The following is an 18,191-nucleotide window of genomic DNA, read 5'->3' as shown; positions in this document are numbered from 1 at the left end:
TATTTTTGAGCAACTGAAAACACTTCTGAAGCACTGCTATTTATGCACTAGCATATTCTCTGTTTTCTTAACAGATCAGAGACAATAAGTTCAGTCTAACAACTGAAGCTAATTGCCTTGCATATTACATTTGCTTGTATACCATATGAAAAAATTCTACTCAAACAGGTTTTTGGCTCTTCTGTGAAAGATCATGCTTTTCCAAAAGGTTATGATCTGCAAAACGGTTATGAATGCCATTTTCTAAAATAAATAAATGTACTTTTGAATCAATAGGATTGCGGATCCTAATTTATGACAACCGCAAACTGTAAATGAATATATTTTTGTACCAATGGGATTAAGGGTCCTTATATATGCCAACCACAAACTCTAAATGAATTTATTTTTGAGCCAATGGGATTGTGGATTGTAATTTGCACCAATCACAGCACATATCCACTTTTTGCAATTACTGTAAATGTCTATAAAATATCCAAACTCATAAGTGGGAGGCAAGCCAGATTTGGGATTTTGCTGTCCCCTGGCATCCACCTTGGCACACAAATGATCAGCCATTGCCAGAAGGGACAGAGTTTCATCTATACTGATGATTGTGCCATCACCACTCAAGCAGGGATCTTTGAAATGGTTGAACAGAAACTCTGAAGTTTTAGGTGCTCTTACTGCCTATTACAGGGAAAACCAGTTGATTCCTAATCCATCTAGAATGCAGACGTGTGCTTTTAATCTTAAAAACAGACAAGTATCTCAGACTCTGAGGATTTCCTGGGAAGGAATCCCACTGGAGCATTGCAGCACCTGGGCTTCACTCTGGACCATGCTCTGACTTACAAGAAGCACTGCTTGACTATCAAGCAAAAAAGTGGGTGCTAGAAATAATATCATACCAAAGCTGACTGGCACAATTTGGGGATCACAACCAAATACTGTGAAGACATATGCCTTTGCACTTTACTACTCTGCTGCTGAATATGCATGTCCAGTGCAGAATTCATCTCATCACATTAAAACAGTGGATGTGGTTCTTAATGAGACATACCACATTATCACAGGATGTTTACGCCCAACAACACTGGACAAATTATACTGTTTAGCCAGTATTGCACCATCTGACATCCATCGGGAAATAGTAGCCAGCAATGAAAGGACTAAGACATTGACATCTCCGGCCCATCTTCTGTTCAGATATCAGCCAGCAAGCCAATGCCTTAAATAAAGAAATAGCTTTCTAAAATCTACAGAAATACTAACAGGAACACATGAGTAAGCGAAAGACCGAAGTGGCAGGCCAAAACCCAGAACCTCAATCAGTGGCTGAGACCAAATGAGAAACTCCCTCCTGGGCACACAGACGACTGGGCGACTTGGAAGATGCTGAACAGACGGTTCTCTGGCACCACGAGATGCAGAGCCATTCTTAGAAAATGGGGCCATAAAATGGAGTCCATGACATGGAGAAGAGCAAACCATGGACCACTTACTACAATGCAGTCTGAGCCTCACCACATGCTCAGTGGAGGACCTTCTTACAGTGACACCAGAGGCACTTGAAGTGGCCAACTTCTGGTCAAAGGAAATTTAGCATAATGCCAAGTTTTTAACTTTGAGGTTTTTTACACATTATAACTGTATTCTCAATTTTTCTCTGACACAATAAATAAATCTACCTTGGCCATTGCTGAATAAATCAATTTTTGTTTCTGCCTTTAACCTTGTGCATGTTCATTTGATCTGATTTCGAAAAAACACTAGTGTTAGATGAAGGGTGCCATAAAGAGGGCGCATAATTCAGAGATGGGATCTGCCTTTGATATCAGAGGAGTGTTGTTCCATGTAAACCTGCTTGGCATCGCTACTTTAATTATGTTCCTATTTACCTGGGTATTGAATGCAATATTCTCCTAGATAATATGAAAAATACTCAAGGGAATTACAATAAAAAATTTAATCTTTATTATTTTTGCACATTAGTAATGATGTATAGCATAATTTAGAATATTAGTAGCATTTCCTGCATGCAGTTCACCAATACAGTATAAGTTGGTAGTTTATTAAAAGAAATAATCTCTACGTAACATATCCCGTGTAAGAAACATAAAATGTCCTGGTGTGTTTGGTTATATAATTTTGCTATTCTGTCTGTGAAAAAATACAGTGGACCCAAGATATATTCGTAACAGTTCTATTAAAGCAGGAGTCAAATAAATAAACGCAATCTCAGAAATAAAAACCAGAAAACATGGTTCTTTTAAAGGAAAAAACGCTACATTTTCTGATGCAGGCACTGCTAGAAATTGAAACAAAACATTGCATCCTCTTCCAACTGCAAGGAATAGCTGTTTGGAAGCAAGCAAACCATGACTCTTTTCTTCACAAATTATTGAATTATTGCACCTTGAAAAATGTTTGCAAATACAGTTTAAAAAGCAGAAAGCTACAATTACCCGTCTCTTCTTCATTTCTTGTTTTCTGTAGTACTTCCACGGAAAAAAGTGCTATGAACAGAATGTAACCCAAAAGGCTGCAACGTCAACCGTAAGATAAAATTCATTTCTTAGTTTATGTACATAATGCTCCAAAATAAAATAAAATGATTTTTTTTACAATATTTATATTGGCTTATAAAATTTCTAACCACATTATTTTCAACAGGTTTAGCAGTTTGCAACATGTCTGTACAGTCTGGCTATACATGAGATTGGCTATCACTGATAATTTAAAAATGTCAAATGAAAATCTCTCAAGTAGCTGCAAATATTGCTTAATGATATGAGGGAATGAGGTCTTGTTGAACACTTGGTGGGTTTTTATTTTATTTTTCTCACTTTACCTCTGTCATATGGCTTCCCATGTTTAAGATTCCAGACACTTGAAGGAAGAGCAATATAGGCAATATCAACATGCATTGATAGGATCCAAGCTATCTAAAATGGGACAGAGTACATCGTTGTTACCTGTTGAAAGCTTGCACACTAAACCTATCGTGGTACATATTTGATGCAATAAATGTGCTCAGGTCGTTTATTCGTTTGCTCAAACGTGCACCACAGGTAAAATTACTATTTACACAACAGAGGGTTCTTCACCAAAAACATACGTTGGCAATCAGGCTGAGAGCTGAAGATGGCTAAACAACGCTGCAGGATCAAAGCAGAACAAATTCATAAAGGATTTTGGGTCAATTCAGGTATTGTTGATGTTTAAAAGGGCATGTTGATTTAAAGATACCATATGGTGAAAATTGACAAGGATTTTTAAAACCGGCTGTTCTCAACTCCAGCTCTTGCTAAGGTTTATATATAAAAAAGAATTCACCTGTTTTGCTTTTGGGGATTGGAGGGGACTTTAGAGGCATTATAGAGATTTGTCTGGTTGTAATGCAATATGAATACAATTGTTGTCAAGCACCTCAGAACAGAGTGTTCCCTCGCCGTTAACAGAGTTGTTCAAAACCTGTTGCTCTTGGAGATGTAATGTTTCCCCCCACATGCATGGTCTATAAGTGCAGCATGCCTCCATGCAAATCGTTTTGGTGTGCATATAAGAGAGAGAGTCATATAATAGAACATCTGGTCCTCATACCGGTAAAGTAGTACTTATCCCCTTCCCCAACATAAACCCCATCTACAAAAATAGTCACAATGTGTGAATTGAAAAAATAAAGGGAAAAAATAAAGATGGAATCCACCAACACAGAGTTTGTAAAAAGATGACAAATGTGGCAGTTGAAATGCAAACAGTGGATACACTGACTGTACTAAGTGTCTTATGTTTAACACACAAAAAATACTAGGTGTTTAGTTTTTCAACCCCTTTTTACTGGTCCCTACAGTCTGATTAGCCATTTCTCCCTCCTCTTCAGCAGTGTCAGCTGGTAAGGAAAACAGTAACCTCCTGTCACGCTTGCTATTCTGTTTTACAGTCACATGTAGATGACAAGGGGTTGCTGTCTTGTTATAGGCACTGACCTTAAGGATACAGTATATTTGTAAAAACTGTCTGTTTGGCATAGACCGCCTAGAGGAGTCCTGTTGACCCAACTACATAACTCACACAGGCTGTAAACAATTTGTCACCCGAACATCTAACTTGCATTTTTTTATTTTTTCTTCTGTACATCTTTGCCTTCCCTTTCGTGCTTTTCTTCAATGGGCTTGGTTACACGATCATAGGATGGTGGACAAATGGCTGTTGACATGGTGAGGTCAGTTTTTTCTGTGTATGAGTTTTCATTGATCTTGTCAATAAGGATTTCATCTTTGAGGCGCAGGCCAGCCCCTCCTTCTATTTTATTTTTATATACAAATGAAGCTTGCTGTACTGTTTGTCTGAGGCGGTAACGTCTGTAAGCCCGTTGAATAATGATAGCAGACAGCTCTTCTTGCTTTCGTTTCAACGTAGTTGTAATGGGCTCATAGGATGCTTTGGAAGGATTGGATTGCATAAAGCGTTCTTCCATCTGGATGCGGAGAGCATCCATCTCTCCACTTTCCCCCAGAACACGTTTTGTAAAAGCAAACAAAATATCAAGGCAGTGAATCCTGTCCCCACTTACCATGGGCAGATCCATTGCAATAAGCTGAACCTTATTTGGCTTTGGTAAATGAAGAGGAGGCTCCAGAGCAGCTGCAAACTCGGAGAGCTTTTCAAATTCCATAAACTGAGTTGCATCTGGATCAAACTTTTCCCAGACCTCATAGAACATCTCAAAGTCATCCTCACTCAAAGGTTCGCCACTTTCTTCAGTTGCCACCCCAAAGTTCTCCAAAATGACAGCAATGTACATGTTTACTACAACTAAAAAAGATATGATGATGTAACTCACAAAGAAGACAATCCCAACAGAAGGATTGCCACAATCTCCTTTGACAGAGCTTCCTGGGTGGTGTTTTTTAGGGTCACAATCTGGGGCCCCACTGTTGAGAATGGGGGCCAGGAGGCCATCCCAGCCTGCTGAGGTGGTGATCATGAAAAGGCAGATCATGCTGTTGCCAAAAGTTTCAAAGTTGAACATGTCATCGATTCCAACTTCTCTCTTCACGTAAGCAAAGTTGGACATCCCAAAGATCGCATAGATGAACATGACGAGGAAAAGGAGGAGGCCAATGTTGAACAAGGCAGGGAGAGACATCATCAAGGCGAAGAGCAGAGTGCGGATCCCTTTAGCACCCTTGATGAGACGCAGGATCCGGCCAATTCTGGCAAGTCGGATCACACGGAACAAGGTGGGTGACACAAAGTATTTCTCAATGATCTCTGCTAGAAACATACCTATTGACAATAAAATAAAATAGTTAGGTCTCATTGTTTTTAATCATCACTGAGTTAACTTCATTTACTTCTTTCATTTCAGTGAGTTTCCAAGAATGATGGCAACAATCCTACATCCAACAATCCGGCAGCCGATTTAAACAGATACTAAATTTGAACAAAAGCATTCCTCAGCTTAAGTAGTAGGCTACAACTGACAAAAACCTGCATTCCTGGGGTAATAATTGTGGAGGTGGCTTTTAGCAACTGGTGAGTGTGTCCAGAGGTGGTTCAACCACCAGGCCAACTACGCAGTTGCCTGTGGTGCCATCTTGTTGGGGGCGCCATCGAGGCAACTCCTGTCTCCTGCGGTCTGCCTCCACAAGGTATTGAACTGCTTTTTCTGTTGATTTGTTGTAAAACATGATGTTTTAGTGCTTAATTTGTAAAATCTTAATATAATTTGATGTTTAATAGGCTTTTCCTCAATCCCTCCTTATTATCAAACATTTTCGCTTATCCAACGCTTTTATTTTTCAGTGATTGGTTTTGGGGGGGCCAAAATTCTGTTCGCCTATACTTGAAAAATACCTAGGGCTGGCTCTGAGTGTGACCCTTTTTAATTCAGCTGCTCCTTTCAGTGTCTCTTGATACCTTTGACTATGTGATTCATCTGGTTGCCTCTCCAGCATGAGACCTTGCAATGGCTTTGGTTCTTCTGAATAGGGCAGGCTCAGAAACCAGTGTTGAAGAATTCTTGTTTACATCTTGGAGAGTGTCTGTGGGTCCTTCAAGATTTGGTCTTGTCCATATGCTATTTAAAGTTTACATTTAATTGCTGGCAGAGGTTAGCTAGAGACCTGGAGTATAATGTCATGTGTGGAACATCACCTCTACTTTACACAGTAGAGAAGAAAAAAGAGGAGAATCCTACTCACTGATAAGTATGGAAAGAGAGAAAGGCTGAGTGAGCAGCAAGGGAGGCCTAGTGGAAGAGGAATGCCAGTATAAAGTAAAGGGGGTGGGGTGGATAGAAAACCAAGAAGACAGAGTAAGGGCAAGAACACCAATGCGGATTGAGAACTAAAGTAGTTGTAACAGTTGTGAAGCTGGGTACATCTGCTAGTTGATAGCTGGCAAAAGAACTAGGGCATGGGGAAAAGAAAATCCTGATTGTTGTAGCTTGTCTAGAATTTCCTTCTCCATGTAAGACAAGGACATCCAATCCATGTCATCACGATATATATGGTAAACATTAGATCCAAGTTGGTAGGTGTGACCAGTTAATGATAATAAATAAGTAAGTAAATAAATAAAAAATAACTTTTGCAAATTACCATATTTACTCGATTCTAATGCTCACCTTTTTTGACTAAAATACCTTCCCAAAGGTACCTTCCCAATAAGGGTGTGCATTAGATTTGCGTAATATGGTAAATACTTTTTTTGGGTTTCAGAGTTTTGAAAATTGAAGTGCGCATTAGATTTGATGGAACATTAGACTTGAGAAAATACGGGTATGTCAGACGTACTTATATGATGTTTAAGTATTAGGGGTGTGCAAATCTTCATTTTAAAATAGTAAGTCGTATCTAATTAGTAAGTTTTGTACATACGAACAAATATTAAGAAACACAAGGGGGGGGGTTTGCACACACAAAAATCTAAGTATCAAAACTCACCCAATACTTTTTTGTTTCCATTCTGTAATGCTCAGAAATCAGTTTTATTTTCAGCGCAAACAAGGCAAAGCCAAAAAAGCTGCCATTTCTCTTTAAATTAAGAAGAGATAGGCTGCCTCTCGCCATGAGGAGAGGAAAGCAGCAGGGCAGGACTAGCTGTGTGAGCTGGGAAAAAGACGAGGGAACACAGAATTCAGGAAAATGTAGTTTGGGAAGGCGAGTAGCTCTATGGGAGAGAATTCAAAACGCTCTGCCCTAAACTACATTTCTGAGAATTCTGCTCAGCATCAGAAAACCCCAATTAGGATAGGGGGAAAGATGTGTCTCTCCTAGCAGCAGTTAAGAGTTCCAATAAATTCTTGAATCTGCAAAGAGGAGGGCTGACTGATACTTTGGTACTAGTAAGTAAATCTGTGCTGGGCTGGGAAGAAATCCCTAAACTGAAGTTCTCTTGGTTAAAGACATTCCATGAAATATCTGTTGTGGTTAAAAAAAAATGCTTGTCAAAACTTTTAAAAATTCCCCAAAATCAATAATTGTATGAACATTTCTGGAACTTGGGCAAGGGGATGATCCCCTATTATCTTGTGTCGTTGTATAGATAATTCAGGGAGCTGGCTCTTGTAGTTTTTTTAAAAAAATGTTGTTTGTAAAAACTTTGAAAGTTCTCCAGAAATCTGTGGATGAGTGAAACATTCTAAAACTTGATGGGCTAACAGTGGTAAATGTGTTTTATAATCATATCAAGTTTCATGCCAAGAGCTCTAACAATAAGGGAGAAAGGATCCCCTGAATTTTCCCCATTAGCAAAATTGCTTAACGAAAAGTAACAAAAAAAAATAGTTAACTCGTTACAGTTATGATATGGACCCCATCCAATTTCGGAAACACTTTAGAAACTATTTTTCCCCCACCCCCTAATTTTGTAGTGAGTATTGAAACATTTTTTCATTGGTGGCACAGGCCTATTAAATATATAAGTATAAGTCATTTAGATGTGGTTAAAAATGAATATTGCTGAGGGCTGTATTGGCTGGAAGTAGAGAAAGCATTATATATTTTAAACAAAATTTGACATTTGACTTTTTAGAATGCATCTTACCTACAATGGAGAGGATGACAACCACAAAATCAAAAATGTTCCATCCAATGGTGAAATAATAGTAACGCAGTGAAATTAGCTTGAGAACACATTCTCCGGTGAAGAGGACAATAAATATCAAGTTGATACGATATAGAATCTCTTCCGTTTGTTGACTTTGATCATCTGTTTCTACCATCATAGTGATCATATTAAGGCAGATAAGAATCATAATACTGATGTCAAATACTTGTCTTGTCACAAAATCAAAGACCACACCTTGGTATTTGTTCTAAAGTATAAAAAGAGAAGAGATGGTATTTAATTTAAGTGAACACACCAGTGGAATTAAATTAATTCTGACTTGTACAAGTTGATAGCTATTATATGCCCAGGCATGCATGCATGCAGTCCAGAAGGGGGAAAAATATATTTTAATATAATTAAATATTGACTAACACCCACAACCAGCAGGGCAGCCAAACACACTCCACACTTCATTTTCTCTTTTTCAAAAAATGAATTTTCAATGTAGAATATATTGTGAAATTTCACATACCCCAGGTCTAGGTATAGGCTTCTGAGGCTTTTTAGACCCCAGTTTTTTCATTGCGTTGTAGTACTTTTTCTGTTCTTCCGTCATAAAGATGTCTTGACCTCCAAAGTAAGGGCATGAAATGAAGATTGGTTACAATCATATTCTCACAGAGCCTTTAAATATATTAAATCCATTATCAACTTAAAATAAATAATTGGGTTAGTGAGTCCTTACAACTAAAGTACTTCTGGATTTACAGCAACCTAACCTACTGAATCCATTAAGATTAGCATAATAGAAATTTTGTAAATAGAAAATTGTAATGAAATTGGCTCTCTGTATTCACATATTCTGTATTCACAGGTTTAATCAACTGTAACTTGAAAATATTTTTTAAAATCCAAAATGTAAACTTTAACTTTGCTATTACAGTAGAGTCTCACTCATCCAACACTCGCTTATCCAACATTCTGGATTATCCAACACATTTCTGTAGTCAATGTTTTCAATACATCATGATATTTTGGTGCTAAATTCGTAAATACAGTAATTACAACATAACATTACTGCGTATTGAACTACTTTTTCTGTCAAATTTGTTGTATAACATGATGTTTTGGTGCTTAATTTGTAAAATCATAACCTAATTTTATGTTTAATAGGCTTTTCCTTAATGCCTCCTTATTATCCAACATATTTGCTTATCCAACATTCTGCTGGCCCGTTTACGTTGGATAAGCGAGACTCTACTGTATGTATAAGGAACACCCTACACTATTGTATGTAATGGGACTTGAGCATCCATGGATCTTGGGATCCATGGGAGATCCTGGTAGATACCAACTGCCCACTGTATTTATAATTATTAATGGAAACAGAATTAAACACTCAGTGCCTTTCAACAAACCACGATTAATTTTTTTCCTTTTAACTGAGAAAATACAATTTCTATTGCCTCTTACATATACTTGAGGATATGCCGGTCATATGTAATTTTGCAGTAAGCCATGCATTTTCCAGTAATTCATGTAAATACTTATCTTCTTTTTTTGTTGATTGAAGTTATCAATGATGACACCAATAAACAGATTCAAAGTGAAGAATGACCCAAAGATGATGAAGATAACAAAGTAAAGATACATATAAAGGTTGTCCTCATATTGAGGCTGCTGACCTACCTACAAAACAAGCAAAAGATCCAAAAATTACAGTAAAATACTTGGTTAAAAATCTTGCAAGCTCACATTGATTTGAAGTACACCTCTGCAGGATGATGCCACATTTATCATGGTATCATTTCACTGGTGCAGATAGTGTTGTGGACACTTAGTTCTTGAGGAAATTAGAAATCAAAGACATTTTCCAGATTAAGAACTTCAGCAAACAGTTGTACAAGGTAGTTATTCAATAATATTATGTAAGGACCAGAAGATTAAGTGCCTATGTATGTGGAAAAACCAATGAAAGTTCACTGGCACACTATTTTCCTCTGCCAGCCTTATGTTGATTTTTTAATTGCCAGCTTCATTGATTATGACACAAGAACAACAAAAACATTATTTAATTAAAACAAAAATATTGTAATATTTTAATTCATGTTAGGTATGTCTCACAAAAATATAATAACTCTCAAGGAAAGTTATAAAAGCTGCTTACGTTTCTTGAATCAATTGCTGCATACATAATATCCATCCATCCTTTAAATGTAGCCTATATCCAAAAAAAAGTTAACATATAAAACTGAACTTAGAACAGCATTTGCTATTTTGTATTACACTTTTTATAAACAACAAAACATTACAGCAGCAATACATGGTGATCACTCTATAGAATTGAAAAGTGCCTGATGCTTAAAGGTTTGCTTTCTATCAGTTTTGATCCAGACATTTAGGGCATAACTGCACACATCTAATGAAAAAGAAGTCTCACTGCATTCAGTAAGACCAAGTTCGGAATATTACATTTGACAATAAATTTGATTATGTAAAACAATATAAATTTTAAATTGTATCCACTATCATAACCAGTAACAATTTTAATTGTTTAATTGTTTTTGTTGATGAAATTGCTGCTTAAGAATGCATGCTAGGTCTAACCATGTGATTCATAGAGGTTTTCACTATTAAACTTAGGGGAGGACATTTTCTTATTGGCATTTTCAAAAGGGCTCTTATGTTGCTTTCCTCCAAAACCACAATTTTCCCTACAGGGACTTTAGAAGTCATTTTTGAAAGTAACTACTGGTAGTTACTCATGACAATAATAAAGTAACTTCTCTCTTGTGTTACTTTTGCAATATTCCTTCATTACTCCTTCTTTTTAAAGAATATATTTAGAAGACTGCTAGAAAAAAGGAATTTTCACACGACTAACAAGACCTGTTTATGGCAAAAATGTTTTCTAGAGGAAATCACAACATAATATCTTGTAACTCCCATCAAATATTTATTCTTATGCCTTTTTTCTTAAGAATCTTCTACATTCATTCTGGATGCAACGAGTTAGGGGAAAAGCAAACATACAGCAAAGTGTAACATCTCCCCACAGAAGTATATTCGTTGCCAACAAGTTGTATGCAGCCATTCAAGTTAAATATGATGGCTGAATAAAACATATTTACATAAAAAGTGATAAGTACAAAATCTTTGCCAGTGTCAGCCAAAGAAATTAGATTATTGATGCTCCAGATAATGCAGTTCAAGTACTGTGACAGAACACTAAGGGGCCATCTACGAGGGCTATCCAGAAAGTAGATTACGTTTTGGAATTAAAAATGAACAAAGTATAGGAGAAAACATTTACCATATGCAGTTGAAAGCCACACCCAAATACCACTTCTCAACATAGTCACCATTCAAATCTAGGCACTTATCATAGTGATGAATGAGCTTGGCAACTCCTTCCCCACAAAACTCTGCCGCTTGCATCCTCAATGCAAGCGACGATGCGCAGCTGCACAAAGGACTGGCTGGTTGAGGACGCAAGCAGCAGTTCTATGGTCTAATCTAAGTGCCTAGATTTGAATGGCGACTATGTTGAGAAGTGGTATTTGGGTGTGGCTTTCAACTGCATATGGTAAATGTTTTCTCCTATACTTTGTTCATTTTTAATTCCAAAATGTAATCTACTTTCTGGATAACCCTCGTACCTGAGTCAAATGACTTGTTTGAGGGTGAATGGACTCCATGGTGACCACAGGGTCCATTTGCTGTAATATGGGAAAAGGCCTGTTAATGCAGGCTTGTCTCATGTTAGGAAAAGGAGTGGGATGCTCTGGAGCTTCGTGTTTTGGCTAGTGTAAATAATTTACACTTTCATCCCACATTCCCCAGGCTTGGTCACCCCCAAGCATGGCATGGCACCTAGCTTGCCCTGGTGATCTGGCTTTTACAGTGCTACCAGGCATGAATATCATGATGTTCAATGTGTTGTCGATGTTCATCCCTCGGCACCTGTAATGATGCTAGCCAGTGTGGCGAGATTATCGGAGATGGGATCATCTGACTAGTATCATTATAGACTCTGACTAGTATCATTATAGACTCTGAGTGATGCCATGTCCTTGGGCACCACGAAGGCCAGATCAACATGAACAAGTCAAGAGTGGTGCCAAACCAGTTCTGGTTCTGTTAGGTTATGTGAAAACCAATTGGCTGACATGCCAGCTTAGGGGCATGCAAGATGGACACCCGCCAGCTTTCGAGCCAGTTTGGTGGCTGACCATGTGGACAATGGTGACACTGATCCGGAGTATCCCGCTCTGGATTAGTATTGCCATTTCTGACCCATGTAGATGGGATCCTAGAATTTATCTTATTTCCAATGCTGCGGGTTTCATAACCATATTACTTAATGTAGTAATCTGAGTTAAGATCCTAAAACTGTGCAGAAAACAAATGGATGACAGAGCTAGAAAAAAGACCCCACATTTTCTCAACCACTTAAAAGCTAAACAAACAGGAATACGTTTGTGAATTGGTATAACTTAGACTTGTTTGTAAGAGTTCAATTCTATGCATAATCTATAGTAAAATGAATGGAATATTAGGCCCAATGAAACATGCATCAAATCAGACTGTAACACAAAATGGAAGCAACGTTTTACTCAAAAGAATATTCACTTACTACTTGCAGCAAGGAAAGATACCCAAATCCTACATTATCAAAGTTAACCTTCACGTTTTTCCATCTGGCTGTTTCATTTGCTTCTATGAGCTCTTCACACTGACTTTTATTGTTAACTACATCAATTGGGAACATGTCACCGGTTGTGGTGTTAATACAGTGGTAGAATTTGCCAGCAAACAGATTTACTCCCATGATGCTGAAAATTAGCCAGAATATAAGACAAACAAGAAGCACGTTCATAATGGATGGAATTGCTCCAAGAAGGGCATTCACAACCACCTAGTACAGAAATAGAGGAGGGGAAAAAAACAGTTTAAGAATACATTCAAATCTAGCAGTAATGTAATTACTCTGTTGCATCAATGTATGACTGTTCTACTTTTTAAACTAAAGCAAATGGTAAAATGGCCACTCATAATTTTGATTGCAACAGAGTTTAAAAACATCATTTTTTTGAAAAAACTGCAAACATTTATATGCTCAACAAGACAACAAAGATGGAAAACTAAAATATCTAAATAAAATCAAAATGAAAAATAAACCTTATAATAGCAACATGAAGATTGTTGATCTCTGCAAAGAAAAGAGATATATGTTAAAATATTTATACAGGAAATCAAAATATAAAAAGGAAATAAATTATTCCTTATGAACTGAAAGGATTGCATAATTGTTGTATAACTAAAAATAGAAATGTCAAAAAAAGTTATAAAGGAAAGCAAGTCAAGAATTAGTACACATCTCGAGGAGTACACTTAACCATGCATTATTCTTGTTATTATGAAGATTATTTCTTTGCGTAAGAAAGCCAGACGATTTAGCATATGTGCTTATCTAAACAATCACATATTTTATTTCAAGCTCCAGTCTTTATTAAACAAATGAATTCCTTCTCAGTGAAATATTTTGCTTAAAAATAAATAAATGACATATTCCTAAATCGATAAAGGAGTGGTGGTGGAACTTAAAGGCCAACAGCATTTGAATGCAGAATAAATCAAAATACTGCCCCAGTTGCCTGAATATAATGCCTTTGTGTGTTTACCTATGAATACATGGCAAAAAAGGAATGCCATGAAGAAATGTAAGAAACCGGATTCTAAGATCTTATGAAAAGTCTGCCACTTATGGAAAATGTGTTATCTGGAGCTACAGATATTATTTTGCCCTGGCAGTCTCCCAAGAGTATCTTTAGCAGGAATTGAGGCACTGCAACAGAGAATCTATGGAAATGGACTTCTCTTACTGGGAACCTAAGCTGAATCAAAGACACTTATTATTAGAAGGACTTTTTCTCAGAAAACGGAAGCACTACTGGATCACTGGGTTTTTGCCTGTTCACAACCACCATAGTATTTGGTGAAAAGGAAGGTCTTAGTGTTAATATTTAAGCAAGGAACATATCTCATTCTCTCTGCTGAATAGCATGGATCCTGTCCTGTAGAGTACAGCCAGACTAGCCAAATCTGTATTTGTGAGATCATTTTGGAAATGCTGTTTTGCAGTGATAGTGAGAAGTTTTTCTGCCATACTGTTTTCGCCAACTGGTGAGGTTTTAATATTTGCTTAAGGACCCTACAGTTCTGTTGGACTGAGAAGTAGAAACAGATGTACTAGATGTATTGGCATTTTCCATGTAGTTGAGGAATACATTTAAAGAAACCTACATGTCTGAGTTTTACGGTTAACTATTTTATGAATGTCAGTCTGTGCTTTTTCTTGATTAAGTAATATTTGACCATTTTATTCTTCTACTAGCCTAAGAAAATGTTTTATTTTATGAAATGTCCCTACTGTTCTATGTCAAACTTTTCTCTGAAGAGTAAAAAAGCAAAACTCAAAGCAGTTATAGCTGTCATGTCAGCAGATTAAATATCTGACAAACGTGTTTACTACAACAGCAAAGCACCCTGGGGTTGAAAGGGTGTATAATTCTTCACAGCCTTTTTTAAAAGTAGTACAGTAGAGTCTCGCTTATCCAAGGTTTGGATTATCCAATGCATTTTTGTAGTCAATGTTTTCAATATATCGTGATATTTTGGTGCTAAATTCATAAATACAGTAATTACAACATAACATTATTGCGTATTGAACTACTTTTTCTGTCAAATTTGTTGTATAACATGATGTTTTGGTGCTCAATTTGTAAAATCATAACCTAATTTGATGTTTAATAGGATTTTCCTTAATCCCTCCTTATTATCCAAGATATTCGCTTATCCAAGGTTCTGCCAGCCCGTTTAGCTTGGATAAGTGAGACTTTACTGTATTAACATCACTCCTTGAATTGATCTCTATGTACTGCTGTCTGAGAGTGCTTTGTGGTAAGGAAAGGGCTTTTTTATGTTTCCATTTGTGTTAGCTACAATTCTACAAACTATGTATTGGAGTAGTTAACAGAGGTTGATAGAAGTTGTAGTCCAACAGATCTGGAGAAACATATGGTAGTTTGTCCTGAAGTGAATGAGCAACCATCCTATTCAGAGTACTGCTGCTCATAATGATTGCAGTTCATTTCAGCATTTTAATCTTTTAAAAGCAAAATCTAGGAATGATGGTATGTAGCCATCTAATTAACAGAATAGCCAAGGAGTTTAAGAGGAAAGGCTAGAAGAAGTTGACAGATCTCACTTACGGTAGGGACATTACTACCTTCTTAGGTTCTGCATCATTTTACTTTTCCTCTCTCAGGAATAGAAAGAATGGAATAGCCTTTTCAGAATACATCAGCATCCAAGAAGTAAAGAACATTGTGTTATGCTTTCTGCAAATCTTCTAGATTGCGAAGGCAGCTGCAGCTATTATTGTCAGTACAGGAGTCATAGAATCATAGAATAGTAGAGAGTTGGAAGAGACCTCATGGGCCATCCAGTCCAACCCCCTGCCAAGAAGCAGGAAATCGCATTCAAAGTAATGTATTCAAATAATGATCATAGGAGGTCTTTGGGATCTGGGACCAACACAGTGACGGTCTCTAACCAAGTTTGGAAACAACTTGTTACAAATAATAAATTATTTCAAAAATGATTTTTTATTTGGTTTAGACTAGGTTACAGTAAAATTGTAAAGAGGGATAACTTGATTCCCTTTTCTGTGTAAGTAAATTTTTACAGTTATGGGACATTCTCTCCTTAGGTTTGCTTTGTACCACAGGCCTTGTAGCATTCTAGTGTGTGAAAAACCTGAAATTAACTGTTCTCATTTTACATAATGAAAAAACAAAGTGTTATTTTAAAAGCGTAGCTATAGGAGTAATACATTTTTGGGGGGATGCCGTTCCATTATTTGGTAGAGGCCATAAAGTGGGGGGGGGTTCTAGACAGAGAAGGATAGTCCATTTTACAGGGGAGGGGGCTAAAGGAGTAAAACTATTTCCCTCTGTTTTCCTGTTATTTCCCCCACTCATGTTGCAGTTGTGGAAACAGCCCTCATTTATGACATGGGAAGGGAGGGATAACCAGCAAGAATGGGGAAAATGGCTTTCCTCCTTCAACTCCCCCCTGTAAAAAGGACTATGCTTTTCTGTCTATCGTCCTCTTTTGGCCTCTGCTCGGATAATATAACAGTCCTTTTTTTTTCTCCGAATGATAATGGAGTACTTTTTAAAAGTCCATCAAACTGAAAAGAATCATTTGAAAGTTGACAGAAACACTTTCATGAAGTGGGTTATACTGGGATAAGGGGATGTCTCTGCACAAAATAAAATTGCAAATCTATATCCACCAGTTTGGACAGCATATATCTTTTCTTTCAACACAGACATGAAGGAAAGATGCATGTGATATATTAACACAGGACAAACTAGTACACATAGGTATTGGGCAGTAATACAATAAATGGATCAATACTATGAAAAAACACTTGAGTATCATCTAGTGTACATTCTACCAATCATGGCCTTTTTCGCATCTGAGAATCTTGTCCCTTTCTGCATTTTTAAATAGTAGCTAGAATTGGTTGAACTTCTTTGAAGTCAGCATAATGTCTTAAGTTATTCTTCTGTTTCTCAAATAAGTTATATTTTGAATTTCTTTCAAAACCTTGGTTTCAAGTCAAGCTAATCAAAGTACAGTGTTCCCTCACTTATCGCTGAGGTTAGGTTCCAGGACCACCCACAATAAGTGAAAATCCGCGAAGTAGGGACACTATATTTATTTTAAAAGTTTTACATTATTTTAGTAGTTATACACTATTTTAAGTCTTTAGCAACCAATCGTGTGTTGATAAATCGCCTCCTTCTCCTCCCATTGCTGCTTGGGATCCTTTTGTCTCCCTTCCTTAGGCTGTAACTTGTAATTTTTTTATTATCTATAATAGTCTTTTAGAGTTTATTGAAAAACTGTGAAACAGGGAATCCGTGAAAAGTGAACCGCGAAGTAATGAGGGAAAACTGTAGATCAATCATGGTCTTTTCCACAAAACTGTCCAGTCATGAAGTCTCCTTTCTTTCTTCATTTCCCTTGTAGCTATATTCTTCTGTTCTTTGGATGTTGTCATAATCCAGGTTTTTGTTTGTTCTGATCTTCCTCAAGCTACTTAATTTTAAGTGCACAGATCGTGCAACTGGCAGTAAGTCATAAACTGTCAGGTATCTGAAGGTAGGGTCAGCTCATAGGTGGGCAGTGCCTTCTAAGGTAAAAACTTGCTTTTATTATTTCTAAATCTTGAGTACTGCTGTGCCAGAGTCATGTGGTAGCATTTGAGAACAGCTCTATCCTTTCATGTCTGGCAGCTAAACAGGATCCTGTATAGTAATACTGAGTTCCTTCTGTATTTAGCCAAAACAACACTATCAGCCCATAATAGTAAGGGGGAATCAGTCATGTTTAAGAAGTCCTGATATATAAGTGGAGTAAAAAACATTTTAGGAAGGGAGAAAACATCTATGTGTGTTAGAAATAAGCCCAAACTGCTCAATGAAAACAAGAGCATGGCAAACTTGTTTTGAACTCTATGTGCTGTCAAAAAGTGGTGTGTGTGTGTGTATGCATGTGTGCAAAAAAGAGAGAGAAAGGTTAATGTGTGTTTATGTATGTGTTGTGGCTTAGCCATCATGGCCCAGGTTACATTGAGACTTGGAGTCAGAAACAGATGAGGCGACGGAATTCAAAGACATTCCTGCTCAGAACTCAGGCCCTATGGCCTTGCAGGTGCTGGATATCATACATCCGCTAATTGGCAAACATTCTGAATTCTCTCCAGCGTTAACCACATCAGATGGTACAGACTTGGGGGAGAATTGAAGTTTTAATCGGAGAGATTTTGTTACCAAAGATAGAAGTAGAAAACAAGAACTGAGAAGAAGTTAAAGACTCGCTCTCAAACTAGATAATGGTTTGTTTTCCCTTGAGAACTTTCGGGGGCCCTGTACTCCCTAATTCTTACAGACTTGGGATTCTGTTAAAAGTACTCTGCACTGTATTTTCATTGCGGTGTCAACTTTGCCTTTCCTCGGAAGAGGTTCCAGTTTCCAGCTCCTTGCCTTGTCTTCTGAATCCGTGCCGAGTTT

At 37.2% G+C, this 18,191-nt stretch overlaps 1 protein-coding gene across 10 annotated transcripts in view; it reads right to left on the bottom strand.

Moving 5' to 3' along the window:
* Nucleotides 1-1,933: 1,933 nt before the first annotated feature.
* Nucleotides 1,934-18,191, bottom strand: part of scn1a (sodium channel protein type 1 subunit alpha) — a 157,289-nt gene continuing 141,031 nt past the window's right edge. For all 10 annotated transcript variants that reach the window (XM_062969197.1, XM_062969201.1, XM_062969203.1 and 7 more), the window contains 6 exons: nucleotides 12,680-12,961; nucleotides 10,211-10,264; nucleotides 9,595-9,732; nucleotides 8,576-8,680; nucleotides 8,038-8,308; nucleotides 1,934-5,274 (listed from right to left, as the gene is read on the bottom strand). In XM_062969197.1, the coding sequence (XP_062825267.1) occupies nucleotides 4,103-5,274; nucleotides 8,038-8,308; nucleotides 8,576-8,680; nucleotides 9,595-9,732; nucleotides 10,211-10,264; nucleotides 12,680-12,961 (2,022 nt within the window). In that variant the 3' untranslated portion in view covers nucleotides 1,934-4,102. The remainder of the gene's footprint in view (nucleotides 5,275-8,037; nucleotides 8,309-8,575; nucleotides 8,681-9,594; nucleotides 9,733-10,210; nucleotides 10,265-12,679; nucleotides 12,962-18,191) is intronic.

The sequence above is a fragment of the Anolis carolinensis genome, chromosome 1 (assembly GCF_035594765.1).
Source record: "Anolis carolinensis isolate JA03-04 chromosome 1, rAnoCar3.1.pri, whole genome shotgun sequence".
Taxonomy (NCBI): domain Eukaryota; kingdom Metazoa; phylum Chordata; class Lepidosauria; order Squamata; family Dactyloidae; genus Anolis; species Anolis carolinensis.
This window is presented reverse-complemented; position numbering and strand designations above follow the sequence as displayed.